The sequence below is a fragment of the Periophthalmus magnuspinnatus genome, chromosome 23 (genome assembly GCF_009829125.3).
Source record: "Periophthalmus magnuspinnatus isolate fPerMag1 chromosome 23, fPerMag1.2.pri, whole genome shotgun sequence".
Taxonomy (NCBI): Eukaryota; Metazoa; Chordata; class Actinopteri; order Gobiiformes; family Gobiidae; genus Periophthalmus; species Periophthalmus magnuspinnatus.
In genome coordinates this window covers 11,927,682-11,944,141 of record NC_047148.1, presented here as the reverse complement: position 1 = coordinate 11,944,141, position 16,460 = coordinate 11,927,682, and the positions used below count along the sequence as shown (strand labels likewise).

At 38.7% G+C, this 16,460-nt stretch overlaps 1 protein-coding gene across 5 annotated transcripts in view; it reads left to right on the top strand.

Annotated features, from left to right (window-relative positions):
- The first annotated feature begins 475 nt into the window (after positions 1-475).
- Positions 476-16,460, top strand: part of anks1b (ankyrin repeat and sterile alpha motif domain containing 1B) — a 151,007-nt gene continuing 135,022 nt past the window's right edge. For 3 of the 5 annotated variants that reach the window (XM_055231475.1, XM_033989427.2, XM_055231474.1), the window contains exon 1: positions 510-940. In XM_055231475.1, coding sequence (XP_055087450.1) covers positions 819-940 — 122 coding nt within the window. In that variant the 5' untranslated portion in view covers positions 510-818. Of the gene's footprint in view, positions 941-16,460 lie in introns of all 5 variants that reach the window. The other 2 variants (XM_033989425.2, XM_033989428.2) reach the window with 1 other exon arrangement.

Genomic DNA, 16,460 nt, shown 5'->3' with positions numbered 1-16,460 from the left:
ATATCATAACAAAGGCTTCACCGGTTGCTTCTACAGCATCGTTTTCCACGCCCATACTGTACAGGACAACCGTCCAAGCCTCACAGACAGAAGGCGCGTCCTTTCAGGGGGCCTTTCAATATAAAGGTTTTCCGTTTGTAAAATGTGTGTGTGTGTGTGATGATGATGATGATGATGATGATGATGATGATGATGATGATTGTAGACCTAAAAGTCAAATTTAGAACACTTGAAGCATTGCTATAGCATAGTATTCTATTCCGCAGATATATAAAGCCCCCATAAATGAAGGATAAACTCATTTACAGGACTTATGCCTGATGACAATTCAAATAAAATACATGGCCTAACCTCAAAAATATTGATGTTGCTATTTAAACTTGTACAATTGTTTTATGCTAAAAGTGACTTCCGGAACCTCCCTCGCCGCCTCTTGGTGCTTGACGCTCCCTTGGTCCACGGCAGAGCGGCCGACAGTGCGGTGCGAGCAGAGAACAGGCAGAGGCTGATCCTGGGACCGGGGAGTAGTTCGTGGTTGGCGGACAGCGCTTCAGAGCCAGCCCCAGTCCTGGTCCAGGCGCACACCGGACCCACGGGAGTTTTCCTTTGTTTGCCGGAGCTCCTCACACTTTGCTCTCATCGTGGAGGGATTGCATCAACAGCAGCCTCTGCACCGCGCTCTCAGGCGGCGGCATGCAGCGAGAGAAAGCCTGGTGATGCTTCCCCGCATCACGCACTGAAGCCGGCTCGGAGGCGCTGGGATTTATGGGAGATTTTTTGGATATCCATCGCCCCGTTGTAGTAAACTTGTGTCCGGCATGGGGAAGGAGCAGGAGCTGCTGGAGGCTTCCCGGACCGGGAATGTGGCTCTAGTGGAGAAGCTGCTGAGTGGTAAAAAGGGGATACTGGGCTCTGGTTCCCCTCTGCCCAACCTGCTGAGGTAAGACACAGAGAGGGTCCTGAATCTGGGGAATCCAGGGAGTTCCCCCGAGGCAAAATTAACCACTACTTAATCAGATTAAAGAGGCAGTCTATCATGAGCCCACATACCATCACTTATTCTCTGCAGCACAGTTTGGTACTTTTGACAGGCTACTTTTCAAAATCTTTAACCTTCTCAGACAAAGCCATTTGAAAATGTTTCATTTCTAAGCTTTATGGTTTCTAGCTGCAGCATGACACAGGTGTAAAGATGCATGTTGTCCTGTGGCAGAGTTAAGCCTACTATGAGGAAGCTTTACAGTGATGCAGGTTATTCACATCACATCTTTTTTGGTTTGAGAACAGGCAGTTCCCCAGACTCCAGACAATGACAGCTGTCTCAGTGTGGATTTCTTAAAACAAGGGCATAGGCTTGATGCGTGCGACATTCAAAATGCCTGTTTTTTTGTTCATGTGAATGTGTGCACCTCTCTGCGTCTGCTGTGTTTTGGACTCTGCTGCTGTAGTATTCACAAAGGACAGAGAACACATGGTAGCAGGACATATGAGGAGTCGCTTCTCCACATTAATCACCACTGCAGTTGTAACAGTCTGTCATAAAATACAACTGAGTTCATGCATTACATTAGAATAGGACTGTGACTGTACTAATAAGTTTATTTATTATTGTTCTGTAAAATCGACCCAAAGATTAGCCAAACAGTATTATAACCATGAACTATTTTTGTGCATCTCATATGTTGTCTGATAGAGAAACCCTGTCACCTTCCCCAAAACAAACACAAACATTTAAGTGGCCGTGAGAACATGTGTTGGGTTAATCCTGCCTGTCCTGAGCTCATTGCCTCCTCTCTCCTCTGGGGCTGAGCAGGTGATTAACTGATCAAAGGCGTCCAGGAGAAGGATCGCCTCAGGCCCCTCCAGCACTGCCTGACCACCACACTGAGGTCGCACAGTACCCCTTTGAATGCCAGCTACCACAACTCAGAATGTAGTGTCCCCTAACAGCAGTCAGCACACAATTAAGACATTTACCATTTAACACTATGCAATTGGCATTTACATGTTATGCTACTGTAGGTGTTTAGTAAATGAAATATAAATTTAAGTTTAATAGATTTACTTGCTGCTGTTCTTGTTGCATATCATAATATTTTGTTTTCTATGGGCTTGTTCGGACTTACTGGCTCAGTATGACTAGACCGCGTTCATGGACTTTATCCGTTCTATCTTGAAGCGGCATGCATTTTGTGTTTTCTCAGGGATTTAGATGAATGTTTTTGAAAGGCTGTGCATATTTACACAATACTAAATTAACATTGTGCCCATTGAGAAGATAGGCCAAATCCCAACAAAGAAGATGTTTGATGTAATTTGACTTTGTAAACAAGAAACTAAAGTATTAAAAAAAAGTGGGTATTAAGTTGTTGTCTGTAGTGAGTGAAACAATTTAACGGTGTACACTGTAACTTTTCTGGTGGAGGGTCTGCTACCTTCTTATCTCCATGGAGGTGTCAGCAATTTGCTTAGAATATTGACATTATTATTATTATTATTGACACTAGAGCTGTTACATGCACCTTTATGTCATGGTTCTGTTTTAGTTTTAGTTTTACTCTCTTGACCTACTATATCCTTTTGTATTGCCTACTTGGTTTGGACCTATTTTTTGTCTAGTTTTATATGTTCTTTAATGCATAATGAAGTTAAACTCAAAGCATTTAGACATTGTGTTACTGGCTTGTCTAAGTTATGTCATCTACTTGTTTTTATAGGGTTACAAATGTGTTCGCCTGTGGGTGGGCTGAGTGCACCCCTCTGTAAAGACATTTGTGCATTAATTCATGACTTTAGGTGACTGTAGTGCAGCACACTCTTACACAAACATGTGACCCTGGCAGGCAAGAAGAGGTCATCACAGCAGCATGTGTGCAAACTATAATGTTATCGGCATAATATCCATCAATGCATAGTTTCCCATCTTAAAGCCCATAAGCCATTCATAGCATTCCAAAGTCATGAGTTTTAGCTTAGAATCCTAATAAATTTCCCTATGGTCATGAATATGGACACACACACACACACACACGCACTGTATCTAGGGATCTAGGGCTGAGGTGTAGCCTATCCTTTGGCGGTAATGCTTTTGTATCGTGGTGTGGGGCACGGAAAATCAATACTGGATGATGTCATCACCATTTAGTGGGTCATTGTCTCCTAGATGAGCTGTGGAGTGTACGATGGGCGTTGAATAGTCTCTACACACTAAATATAAAAAATCACGACAAATGGTCACAAATGATTTTTCATTCAGTTTGTTTATTATATTTCAACAACTGTGGGTAATAATTACGCATAGAAAGTGAAAAGTGCAACAATTTTCTCAGTAGGCTGATGCTTTGTGAAAGATCCCCAATAATCCCCAATAGTTTATGAATATAGTTTCTTGCTGCCTGGTTTAGAGCGTTCTGGATCCATCCCTCTTTATTTATATACACATTTGTGCCTGTATAGTACCGTACTTTCAGTCAATTGTTGCCTCTATTATGAATTCATCTGATCTGTAATATTTAAAATTTAAAAAGGTATCATCATATTTTTACCTGTGCTTTGTTATAATCTACTGTGTGTGTTTCAGTTTTGCTGTGTGTGGCAACAGTGATGGCTGCTGTTGAAAGCTGATACACTAAAGAGCATGAGTAATGATTTGGCAGATGGTGACTGAGCTTTTTTACTTATTTTCATAATGTTTCAAAGGGAAAGCCCAATTTATTTTGCGTGTCCAATTGTCCATGCATGTAAGCAGCTGTGTAATAAATTATTTTGTTTTTCCTTTACTTGAGTGGTTGGGCAGGACGGTTTGTAGTATTATCTACTAAAAATAAACAGCTGCAACTTAACATTATTATTACAAATAATTCAAACTTGTTAAAGGGGCTCTAAGTTTTGACATGGAAGGACAAAAACATAATTTTTTTCCCCGAGATGTTTTTGTTTCGTCCCAAAAAATGACAAAAACATTGCAATCTCCAAAAGAAATCTCTGCAATTAAATAAAGGAAAGCTTTGCCGTACTGTGAAGCATTCCAGGCAAAGCATTAACACTTTCATGAGACAAGCAGGTGACAGATCCTCCACTAGAAAACTTTCACAGTAAACCTTTAAATGCTGTTTTTAAGATCTATGTGTGTGTGACATAACTGTTGGTCTTGCATCACCTTAGACTGGGTACTGTTGAGAATATGTTGTGAAAGCGTGTGTGTGTGTTTGGCAGCTCAAATTTAAGAAACCCTAAAGCAGAGCAGAGGTTAACAGCAGAGAATGCATGTCTTTTTAGGAACTATAGACAATCCACTCTGACACATGCAACCTGCTTCTGATTCTGTAAGTTTACATAGAGCTGCGTTATTTGACTTTGCCTTGTATGGCTGAACGGTTTTGGAAATGATCTAATTACAATTTCTCTGACTACCATTGCAGTTTAATTAGATTTGTAATGTATTTTTTAAAATTAAGATTCAGTCCACATTGCACATTTCAAACACATTCAGAAACATTAACATTCTCCCAATAATACAATTCAGTGATATGCCAAAAACGCATAAACATGCATAACAATGAGCATTCAGCATCTACAGCAATTCATAATTTATTTACCAATGTTGTTTCAGTCAGATGCACAACAAAATAGTTTATTTTTGCTTAGACAACACTTTGAGTTTCTTAACATTAACTTTCATAAAACTTTGTAAATACTTCAGTTATTGAATTCTTTTATGCACTCTTGAATCCTGCATGGGTAATCACCAGCTCTGGGTTGTTTGGTATTACTTCCCTTTCTACTAGTGGGGAACCTTTCTGTACTACTTTCCTTTGTACTAGAGGGGAACTTTTTTGTTATTTTACTGTATTACGATCAGATTTGAGCTGCAGAGATTGAATAAATAACTTCTATGACTCAGTACAGATACAAACTAACTACTACTTATTTTCATTCTGGTGTATTTGTGCAGCTCAGTATTTTTGGGGACAATCCTGCATTAGGGATACTGTGTCAATGGCATGAATTAGTTTCAATATTATGTTTATAGTTGATATTTTCTTAACCAATTTTGTTGTTGTTATTTTGTTTTAATTTGTGTTTATCTTTCAACGGTCAAGTGCCCTCAAAAGTGTTTTAACCACCACAGAGTGTGTTTAGTTTATTTATTGTCTGACATTTTACCTATTTCTCCTAATGCGTTTTGTGCACTTAGCCTCAGGGTATGAGGAAATGTGTTTGTCAGGAATCTGAGATATGCATTATCTGGATGACTGTCCCCTTTGCGATAGAAAGACCTTCTTGTGTGTAGTATTTTGAGTGTCAGAGCCTTCTTACATCTCCATTAGGGACCAGGCCAAGTTTCTCTCACTTCCTGCCAAGAAATCAGACCTCTCTCGCCAACACGCATCACTTTTCTCTTTGTCTGTATTTCAGTCTGGATCTTTGTTTTTTTTTTATCAAACCTCCTCTCATTCCCTCCCCATCTGTCCCTTGATCTATTCAATGTCTTTTTGCAGCTTTGTGGTGGTACTAGCCACAGAGCCATTCTGGTTTAGTACTGGTTAATACTGGTTTAACACAATGATAATTCTAACTTAATGGTTCATTGGTTCTAGCAGGCAAAAAAATCTTTTAATACTTTGGTTGTTGGTGTTAATGTTGAGAACCAGTTTTTTAATCTATTCTGTAGGAGAGATTAGTGCTATATGTTTAGGCATCTCTTTTTTTATCTGTCTTTCTATCTTATCCAAATGCACTCTCTTTCTCTTTCTCTTTCTCCCTCACTCATGCTTCACAATATGTTATCAAGTGGAAGAGTTTTACCCATAATGCTTTTAGTGGCAAAATGAGTAGCTTAATTATGGACTGTTTTTGTTAAATTTAATGTTTCACTTTTATGGGTAGTACAGGTTAAAAAAGGGTCGATCAAGGTTTTATAGAGGTTTGAATTAAATCTTTTTGGTGAACATAACAGCATTTCCCTTTATCTGTGTTCTGACATTTTCTTTCTTTGCCAAAGGGGCCCTCACAATAATGTCAACTATGCTGTTTATGCCGAGAACATGACTTGAAGACTGTTACTAATGTGGACAGTGAACAAGCTGTGTGGTTTATTAGTTTATCAAGGTCAGATGGAATACTGCCTAACACTGCCTAACTACTAGTACTTTGTTTAAAGAGAGAGTATTTTACTTCTGTGATGAATTAGCTGCTAACACATAATATATATATAGACAACAAGTTACCTATTACGTAACATGTTTGATAAGTTTCCCTTTCATTTTTGGTTTCTGAGTCTCCCCTCACGCTATCGCAAAACAATCAGTGTAATAAAACTACTGTTCATCACATCAGGTTTGTCAAGTTGCTGTGTACAGTTTTGTATCATACTTTTGTATATGTATGAAGTATTGTCATGTGGGAGCATGGATGACGTAGGCTTGTGGACTGAGCATTGGACAGAACCTCACAGCTAACTGTGGGTTTGTATAGAGCACAGAAGAGATTGCTAAAATACTCAAACATGGATTGATGACATCTAAAAATGAGGGAACAACGTGGTAGAAAGTTTAAAAAAAAATATTTGCATAGCACTCCCTCTTTAATGTAATTTGTGCCCTAAGCAGTTAAACAGACTAATTAGACTCTTGGACACAAAGTGCTAGACAAATACATTAATTACATTACATGAAGAATCTCAGTGTAAACAATCATACATCATGTATATTGTACTACTTGCTCTTATTTATTTGTTAGAGAAATATTTCCCTGGTATCACAGAGGTCCTCTTAGCCCCTTTATGTTGCTGCAGTTGTGAGATCCTGTGAGTCGTGACTAATTCAAGACCTTCAGCTCCTTCTCACTGTGCCTTTCATAACACTGATGTATTGTGGACATATAACTATATCAAATATGGTTCTTGCACTGTGTTTCACACAGTGATAAAGTAATGTGTGAAGGACATCAGCTCAGTACATCGTTTCAGATAGTGAGTGCAATTTGCTGTGATAATTATTTAAGTTTATTAAATAACTTTATTAAATAACTTATTCAAGTGCAGCCTGACTTATACATTGGTTTATGGCTGGGTTTTGATTCCCTATGGGTAAAGAATCTGGGAAATATTTTGGTGGATCTGAAAACTATCTGATCAATTATTATGGGGTCTGCAAATGAAGCCCTTGTTTATGGTATATATAATCTTGATATTTTCCATTATAAGGGGTAAAAAGGGTGAAAGCACACACTATACATGGTTGGAGTGTGCTATAATTGATAATGAACTATTAAATATATAGTTTTGATGTAATGTATAATGCAGTTTCTTTGCTTAGCAGCTCGTTTCATTGTCATAATCAGCTCAGATTAGCATATGACTGAAGACATCTCTGCTCTGCTAGAGGCTCAAATGAATATTAATCACAGTCTATAGGCTATCTCCTGATTTATGACTGCTCTCATGTGCTGTATGTCACTTGTCAGCGGTGGCCATGACAGTGACCGCTACATAATTAAATTGTCCCTCTGATTGACTTCTCTCCTTGTGACAGAGTTTATTTCTCAAACCAGGAAGTGACCCAAAGCTGCCAGCCTCCTCTGAGAGAAACATTTTCCATCAGGCTTTGCACATGCTGCATATGTCTTTATATTAGTCATCAATGTCACAGCCTCATAGAAGTTGCTTTCATTAAGTGTGAGTTCAGGAGGATTCAATAGAAGTTCAATATATTCAAGCACTAATGTGAGTCCACCCACTCATAACTAACATACCTGTTCCAACATATATGGCATATTAAGCAGGATCCCAAATCACCACTGAAATAAAAAGTAAAGTACAAATCATTGTTTAAATACCTCAGCTTATACTGTTTTTAGAAATAGTCTAATACCTGGAATGATTTACCATATAAGAAGTCAGCTCAATATCAGAACTTTATTGAAACCTTAGAGTAGAGTCTGGGCCTCATATCAAAGTGAGTATCAAAGTAACACTTTTACAATTATAAATCAGTGTTCAATGTACATGCCTGTACACTCTGTCATCTTGATAATGAGCCTTAACCACTGAACACTTTCTGTAAGACTTGCACAAACTTCCTCCCTCATTGCCTGGTGCTGTTCCATTGTGCACTATGTGATAAATGAGGCTAAAATAAAACTACATCAAATATTCATCTGCTTTAAAACTGCTGGATGAAAAATTGAGACCATGCTCATTTTGTGTTCCCTAATATTCAAAAATCACTTTTTTTCTCCCTCAACAAGGCTCTGCAAGCAATCATATATTCATTATTCAGCAGATTTCTCAGGTTAATGAGAAGCAAAGCAGTTCCAAAAGTAAAGATTTCTTTTTCATACTGTTGCTATATTTTGGGAAGTCTCAGTGGAATTAAAACACATTTTGGAAAGAAGGTAAGAAAAGACAAATGTGCCGTTGTAACCTAAGGCTGTAATTGATGGACATGAACACACCTGACCACTCTGACGAACGCAGCCATGAATTAAAACGGGATAACCTTCACACAACCTTTGACCTCTTTTCATTTGCGATTTTACCTCTTCCTGCACACATACCCTTATTCTTTGTTTTAACATTATAGACATCGGAAAATTATCAAAATTAGGATAATATCACAATTGTTTTGAGATATGCAAAATTATATTTAGCCTATAAGTATCATCAATAACAAAAACTGTACCTGGTACCAATATTTTTTGTGCCCATGTGCCATTACTAGTTTGTTAGACAATTGAGTAAAAATGAAAAGTACTTACATTAATAAAAGGGCATGTTTACACAATCATGGAACAAATTGTTTCATATCCCAGATAAACACATTTTGTTATGTGAATTTGTAAACTTTACTCTACTTTAGGTTTCTGTCATGCGTAAAGAACAAAAGTAGTCCCCTTTAGTAGCTTTTTCTGTCCTAATTTCCTCTCCTCCTCAGTCAATTTACCGTGGCGATAGTGGAGAGTTGCTGACTAAGCAGTGTTCAGTGTTAAACTAGTGGATCTCTATGAGCCCCCTGCAGCTCGCGCCCACGCACCAGTGCTCCAAGTGTGTGGCCTGTCTCCTCCACTCATTCCCTTTCCCTGTCACCCACTCGCTTGCTCTTGTTTTGAATATGCCAGCCTTTGCATGCATCTGTCTAGCTACTCGGCATCCCCACTCGTTTTGACATTTTTTGCAGCTTCCGTCTTGAGTTCCCGCCTTTGCGTCTCTAATTTTGTTCACCCTTTTTGACTTGGATGGCTAAATGAATCCCTTTGTCTGGCACTGTAGTGTTCTGCTAATCAGGCCACTCACTGATTACACGCTTCATGCTAATCACAATCTCGCTGTTCCTGTATGCATTTGTGACTGTACTTGTGTATCTGAACAGCAAGACGAGTGCTCATATAAAAGCCATCTCCAAAAGACCTGCTTCCTCATTGTTCACTATGAGGCTCAAAGAAGCAAAAAATGGCATGCAGCAAATCCAGGAAAATTATTTACCCGCCTGCTGTGCTTTTGACGAATGATGGTTTGAGATCTTGCTATGATGGTTTGAAAATCTAGCTTTGCTCTAGCCGTGCGCGGGTAGCATAGGTAAAGATGATGTGAAGAAGGTAGAGAAAGGAGAAGATGGTGGAGGAGGAGGGGGAAAGCAATTATGGTCCAGATAACAGGCATACTATGGATTTTCAAACTGCTGCTAGCTCTTTTATTCTGAGGTGTCTTTGTCCACTGCTGTCCCTGAACCAGCATTTTAAAAAAAAAGTCAAATTTTAAAACCATTGTACTGGCAAGGGCAATTACAATGCATTGTCTTTTTGTGTGTGTGTGTTCGCGTGTGCCCGTGTGTGTGCTGATTAACTGCAGGAGACGGACAACAACAGACGCCAACATTTAGTCGATAAGCGCCTTGTGTGACCGACAGCTCGCTACATCTGATCTGCATCGTCACATCGCCCTTGTGCATTAATGGAGTCTTTGTGCCAGACGATGTCGCTCATGCAGAGATCAGCCATAATATTGTGATCGTTTGACTAAAGGGTGGGGGTACTAAATGGCCTTTGGTACTTTATAATGCGACAAATGAGTAAGGATGTCAAGATTAAGGGGGCAACAGTAGCTCAGTTGGTAGAGTTTTTGTCCACTGACACATAGGTTGGCGGTGCAATTCCAGCTCCCACGGATGAATGCTGTTGCTGAGTCCTTGGGCAAGACACAATTAAATAAAGTTTTGTGTGTATTTTCTATCCAGCAGATTGACCAAAACAAAACAGTGGCCTATGCTGGAGATTTAAGTCCAATAGCCGATACACTAAAAAGTCCAAATATTGACCTGATATATAGGCCGATATTTGGATCAACCAATATATCGGTCTATCTCTATCTACACAATAAGTTGACCCTTATAGTTTTCTTAAATCACCCTTGGTCTTTGCTCTTTAACTATCAGCCTTATCGACAAAGACTGCACCTGCTGCCTGCTATCGAGCAAAAAGATTGTGCAGTTTACCCCAAGCGATTTGTGGCGCTTGTTGCAGTTCTTAGTTTGGTCCAAGGTCTTGTTCTCTGCCCATAGAGAGCTTTGAGGCATCACATTTGCTTGTATTGCTGCACTCCAGACCACTGACTCATCGCTTTGGTTGTTTTATTAGTATCAAGGCTTCCCTACTCGGATCACCCACGCTCTTCTCTCATGAGCTCCTGTCTATTTGGTACAGCCGTAGATTTCCATTCCCATAACTTTCTAAAAATATGCTACTTTGCTATTTTTTATGGTAAATGTAAATGCTTTAGTCAAATAAGGCTAAGGCTAGATACATGACTATTGGTTTTGTGGATATAATATAAGACTTTTTAAATCAAACAAGAAAAAAAAATGCAATAGTCTCATTTTATCCAGAGACTAGAATTAGATGTGTCCCATATTGTGTGCTACATTTTGACTTAAAGGTGCACTCTGAGACTTTTCTGGTGGAGCATATGCCGCTTGGAGATATCATTGTTTTGCTTAAAATGTTCCATTGCATGGCATTAGACATTATCTCCATGATGGCTCCAGGTGACACTACCGTGTTACAGGTTATATCTTTGGAGAGATGACACTACTCACAGTAAGAATCCATGTTTTTTATTTATAAAGCAATAAAATCGCATGTGATTGGAAGCTTTGCAGGTAAAGCAATAACATCTAATCTTGGAGAAAGCAGATACTGGACTTTCCACAAAGAAAGTTACACAGTGCACCTTAAAGCTCCTCTGTTAACACACCAGTGACCTTTGTGACCTCTGATGTTTGGTCCTAGTCTTAGACATAAATATCTTTTCACCTCGACATCAACACGCCTCTGTCCTCGGCTGACTTGGGTTACTTAAAGAAGTCAATTAGCTTGTGTGAATTACTCTCATGAATGTTAGTGGTGCTACAGTCTATTGGGTGCTAAAAGAGACAGAGAGCTGAGGATTTATCAATGTCCCATCTGCATGTGTATGCATTGCTGTAAAGACCTAATTTAATTAAAGGATTGAGCACTGTGCAAACAAATAGGATGTTTTTAGTGGCACTTCTTGTATTTATCTTCCGTTTATCTTTCAGTGCCCCTGCAGCACATGTTTTGATGAATGTCTCTTAAGGCCCCTTGTCTCGCTTGTGATATCAACATAAAATATTGGAGAAATTACAATGCTTTTATTTAGATTTATATCTGTCAGTGAGAGTTTGTTTGAAAACCTCCAGAAACAAAGAGAAGAAGAAAAACATGAGTGTGTCAATGTCCCGGGGGTCCCTGTGTGAACGAGAGCCGGCCCCAGTCTGACTGTCTCTAAATAACCCACGGCTCCTGGGAAACTTCGTCTCCATGGCCACTGCATTTAACCAAATTCTGCTGATTTACTCCAGAGGAGAGACACAGTATAAACCTAATCTTAATATAATGAATATCATTATGAGAGTCACATCTCATATTTATGTCTCTTATCAGCTCATATCTCAAATGGGGAAGATGCCAGTCTGTTTTGACCCAGTTGACACTTCTGTGTTCCTCTTTGTGTAAACAATTAAACGTAATATTTTATTACACAGAAGCTGTACCAGACCAAGTGTGATATTGTGTTGGGAAGCATTAGAAATCTACAGTTTGATTTTTCTGCTGTTGTTTGAACACGATACTATCATTCATAACTTGTGTTGATTTGTTAGACAAAACTCATCCAACCTTCTCTGGTCTGAGAATCTTTACTCCATATTAGATGAAGCAGAATCAATACTTTTGTGCTGTAAACAGTTGATATTGACAGAAAAAATGAGGATTGCGAAGATGCAGAGTAAATTATAGTGATGAAGTTTATGTTAATGCCCTTTGCTCTTTGTCCAAACTGAAATGGTGGAGTGCTGTTCCCCGGCTGCTCGCACCGTAGTTGCAGGCATGTGGAGAGTAAGAGGCGTCCAGAACATTTTCACAAATGAATGCTTCTTTCACGGAGCATGTCTTTCTCAGTCTGTCCCTTTGCTCCTTTGGCTCTGTGCTCTGGACACGCTCTCCTCTGGTTCAATGTTTGTGCCACTAATCGCAGCAGGACCACTCTCTCTGTCCTACTAAGAAGTAGCCTGCTGCCCTCAGGGCTATAGCAACACCTGCTTAAAGAGCAATTGTAGGACACGGTGTATTCGTTTTTTTTAGTTCTCCAATGCTGAGATCATGTTCTGCAAGCTGCATCTATATGTTTTCTTACATATAAATGTTTAATTGAATAATTGATTTTGGTCTTATTTAACACTTGTCTTCTGTGGCTCATTGCCAGCGTTCTTCAGTGTTATTAAAAGTCATTAGTAGTCTACTGGTGTTTTTCATATTCTGAGTACTTTAATAATTCGATACTTGACCTCAGAAAGCATCTCGACCTTTTCTCCGGGATGATACATTTTCTGAACCATATTACCTAAACTTTAAATTACTTTTATAGCCTTGTGCACACTGAAAAGAATGTCCTCTACAAACTTTCTGAGAATAATTGAGCTAATCATCAATAAAAGTTATTACTGAGTTTGGAACAGTTTTTTCAGGCACTTTGAATTTCTGATGGTGCCAGATCCCATATACCTCACAACAGTTTAGAGACTTGAAACTCTATGTACAATAATAGCCTTCTTTATAAAATGTTGTTTTTTTTTTATTATTATTGATGAATTTTTCATTTTCATGTTTTGTTTTTTTGTTTTTTTTACTTTTTACTTAAAGCATTTGTCTTCCTTGCATCTATACATCTTGTCAATATTGTGTTTTTTCTTTCTTTTTTGGTTTTCTCTGATCAATGTGCGCCCTCTTGAGTGTCCCACCACTAAGCCCGGGGGTCGCGACCTCTCTAATGAGCTCCTAATGTTGATGCAGTGTCCCAGACTGCATTGCCACAGTAGTCTGGTTCAGATCTCTGTCCTCTGGCTCTGAGTTGGTGCATTTATTTCGATGATGGGCCTGCTGTGATGGCCTGAGGCTGTCAGCACTTTTATGGTGTTCAGCACTGGTGCACAGATATGCCAAGTCCTCTATTCACCATAACAGACTTTTAATATGTTTCTTTGTTGTTTTATGTCTGCTGACGCAATATTGGTCTTATGTCCTCACCCATAGGCGCATACGTAATATATACCCATTTAGGATATATCAATTAGGAATGAATGCCAGACAAACGCTGATAAAATTGGATTTTACATGCTGCAACTCAGTTTTTTATTAGAAAGAAAAACACAGTGTGCTTTTAAAATATGTAGCTCTGTATGAGACCTCAGTGAGATCTCAATGAGAAATCTCTAAGTCCTATTTAATTTCAGTGTAAAAAAAACCCCCAGAAAGGTCAGATTGAGATGATTTGGAGAACAAAACAAAGAGAATTGCATAATTAAGATTAAAGGTCAGTGATAAATTCTAACTATGGTGCTATGATATTGAATAACTCTCAGTTAACTCTTTGCAATTGAGGCTATTGTGCTGCCTTACTGTGGGTTATTATAAGACGAATATATAACTGCCTTTCTTTCACAATCAGAAGGAGACAAATACAGCCCAGAGATTTCACCACTCTGGAATCAGTTGTGCTGTGATGATTTGTATTTTTTATTGAAAGAGACTCAAGTGGTATTGCGATCCTCCAGTCTTCCCCCACAGTGGTGCCCTCCTCTGTGATGCTGATGCTGTTCATGTGGGAGTTGACAGTGCTCGGCCTCATATTGATCAGAGCTGGAGGAGGCCTTCCTTAGGTCCCCCATGAATCATCTGTGTAACTCTTCTGCATTGAACACCACACTTCAAGACCAACAAGGTTATATGTTGACGGTTCAACGTGTAGCCTTTTTTCCTCCATTTAAAAAAAATCTATTTTAACATAATTCCCATGCTAAAACTAAATATGCTTCTCCTGAGATTTCAAACTGTGATCACTCAGGAAATGACAAGGGAGTGGGCTTTAAAAAGTAGAGTGCATGTGACTTGGCTTTAAACATGGTGCTGCTACATTAAAACAGAAAACCACTGAATCTCTCCAGACTGACGGATTGTCACAGGGTCAGATTTTGTCATATCTCCCACTCCTATGTTCCAGCCTGCATCCGGTCTTTCTCCTCCTCTCCTACTAAGGCTTTGTTTTTATGAGTGTATGAGTAATAACCCACTTGCTAACATGATAGCAGCATAACTCTCTTATTAATTTGACTGACAAAGAATTGATTAGAAGAGCAGTTTTTTCCTGGTTCACACTATGAAACATTTAACTGTGCAGAAGGGCAATCCAGACACTCACGCTGCACATAAAACAAATGGACTTGAACGAATTATTGTGATGAACTGGACAAAAGTGCTTGTTGTGTGAAGACTAAAACAAGATACAAGAAGAGTTATTACATTTTTGTTTGCACTGTAATTTAAATGCATTTGGACAAGGATAATTTGCTTAGGATAACTTGTTTTGCTTACATAGTATTTGTGAGTATTTCAGCAATGGTCAGTAATGCGTTGAAGTCAGAATAATTCTTCCAGATCCAGATCATTGATTAGACTTTGAAATGGACAAAATGTTCAAAACTATCAATAAGTTCCAAACATTTTGTCACTCAATGAAAACAGCACATCTGAACTGTTTAAACCTGGCTAACGAGGAGTTAAAATAGTTCATACAGTACCATAAGTGCACAGCAGTTCGCTAATAAAGACTCCACATTAGATCATCTGTGGTGATGCTCATCAAAGTCCAATTTTACGCTTCAGAGCAGAAAATGTCATCATCCTGAAGCCAGCATCTTCTAATGGAAACTGGCGTCTGACTGTTACAATACACCACAACAGCACGAGACAACCATGTGTGCGGCAAATTACATCCTTTTGAGAGGGATATCCAAGTGCAGTGGTGCTTTGACACTTGCAATATTGTATAGTCTAAAGAATGCAGGAAAAATAGAGCAGGTAATTTTTAGGTTATTTTAGGTGAGTTAATTAGAAGCATGCCATGGACAGCTCAGGTTGTTTTGTAATAAAATAAATATCAGATTCAGAGGTAGATATGTAATTTAGTAACATAGTAATATTTAAGAAAGTAGTTTTAATTTGCGTTGAAAATTACATTAATTGTCTAAAGAGTTTTTTGTTCATAACTGTGGTATCAAAGTCAGTGTTGAGCATTTTCCAAAGTATCAAAATTGAGTTTGCAATGATAACACAAGAAGAATGTTGAGAAGTAATCAGGTTTGTCTAAACAAAATAGGAGAATGTAATGAAATAAAAGATGACATAAACTTAGCGACAGTAAGAGCAGGAGATATATATAATGGATTTATTTTATATATAGAAAATTTGTTAAAACTTCTATTGGCTTTAAGTGAAATACATTAGATTAGCAAATGACAGTTGATAATTATTCATTCTAGACCTTTTAAATTACATTAAAATTACATGATTTAATTGTATATGTCCTCTTTTACAAAATGTTCCTGTTTAATAATTGTCTTCCCATTTACATTCATTGAGATCGGGCTTGAAGCACCATTAATCTTTTAGCCTCTTAAAAACCATTAACAGGTGCAGACCAAAGCTATTCAAATGCATTACTTCTCTATAGTCTCGGTGGCTCTTCTGCTGCCTGTCACTCTCCTAACTGTGGCTCTCACACATCTGCCTGCTTGTGATAATGGCTACCCCTGTCAACATGGAACTGGGTGGGCTGCAAAACGCCAAAGGCCATACTAAACGCACACAGACACACAATCTGAGACACACAACCTCAATTAAATTACAAAACGTGTTCCCCGGCCGGATCGTAGTGGGACTGGTAAATGTTTGCCTGCCTAATGAATGCTTGGTTGGTGCCTGAAGCCCCCAAGTGAGTGAGTTAAGATGCCGTGCACTTTATATGCAGTTTATGGAAGGCTGAAGGAGATACGTGGAAAGGAGAAACATAATTTTGGTTCACATAAACGACAAAAATCTTTCGTATA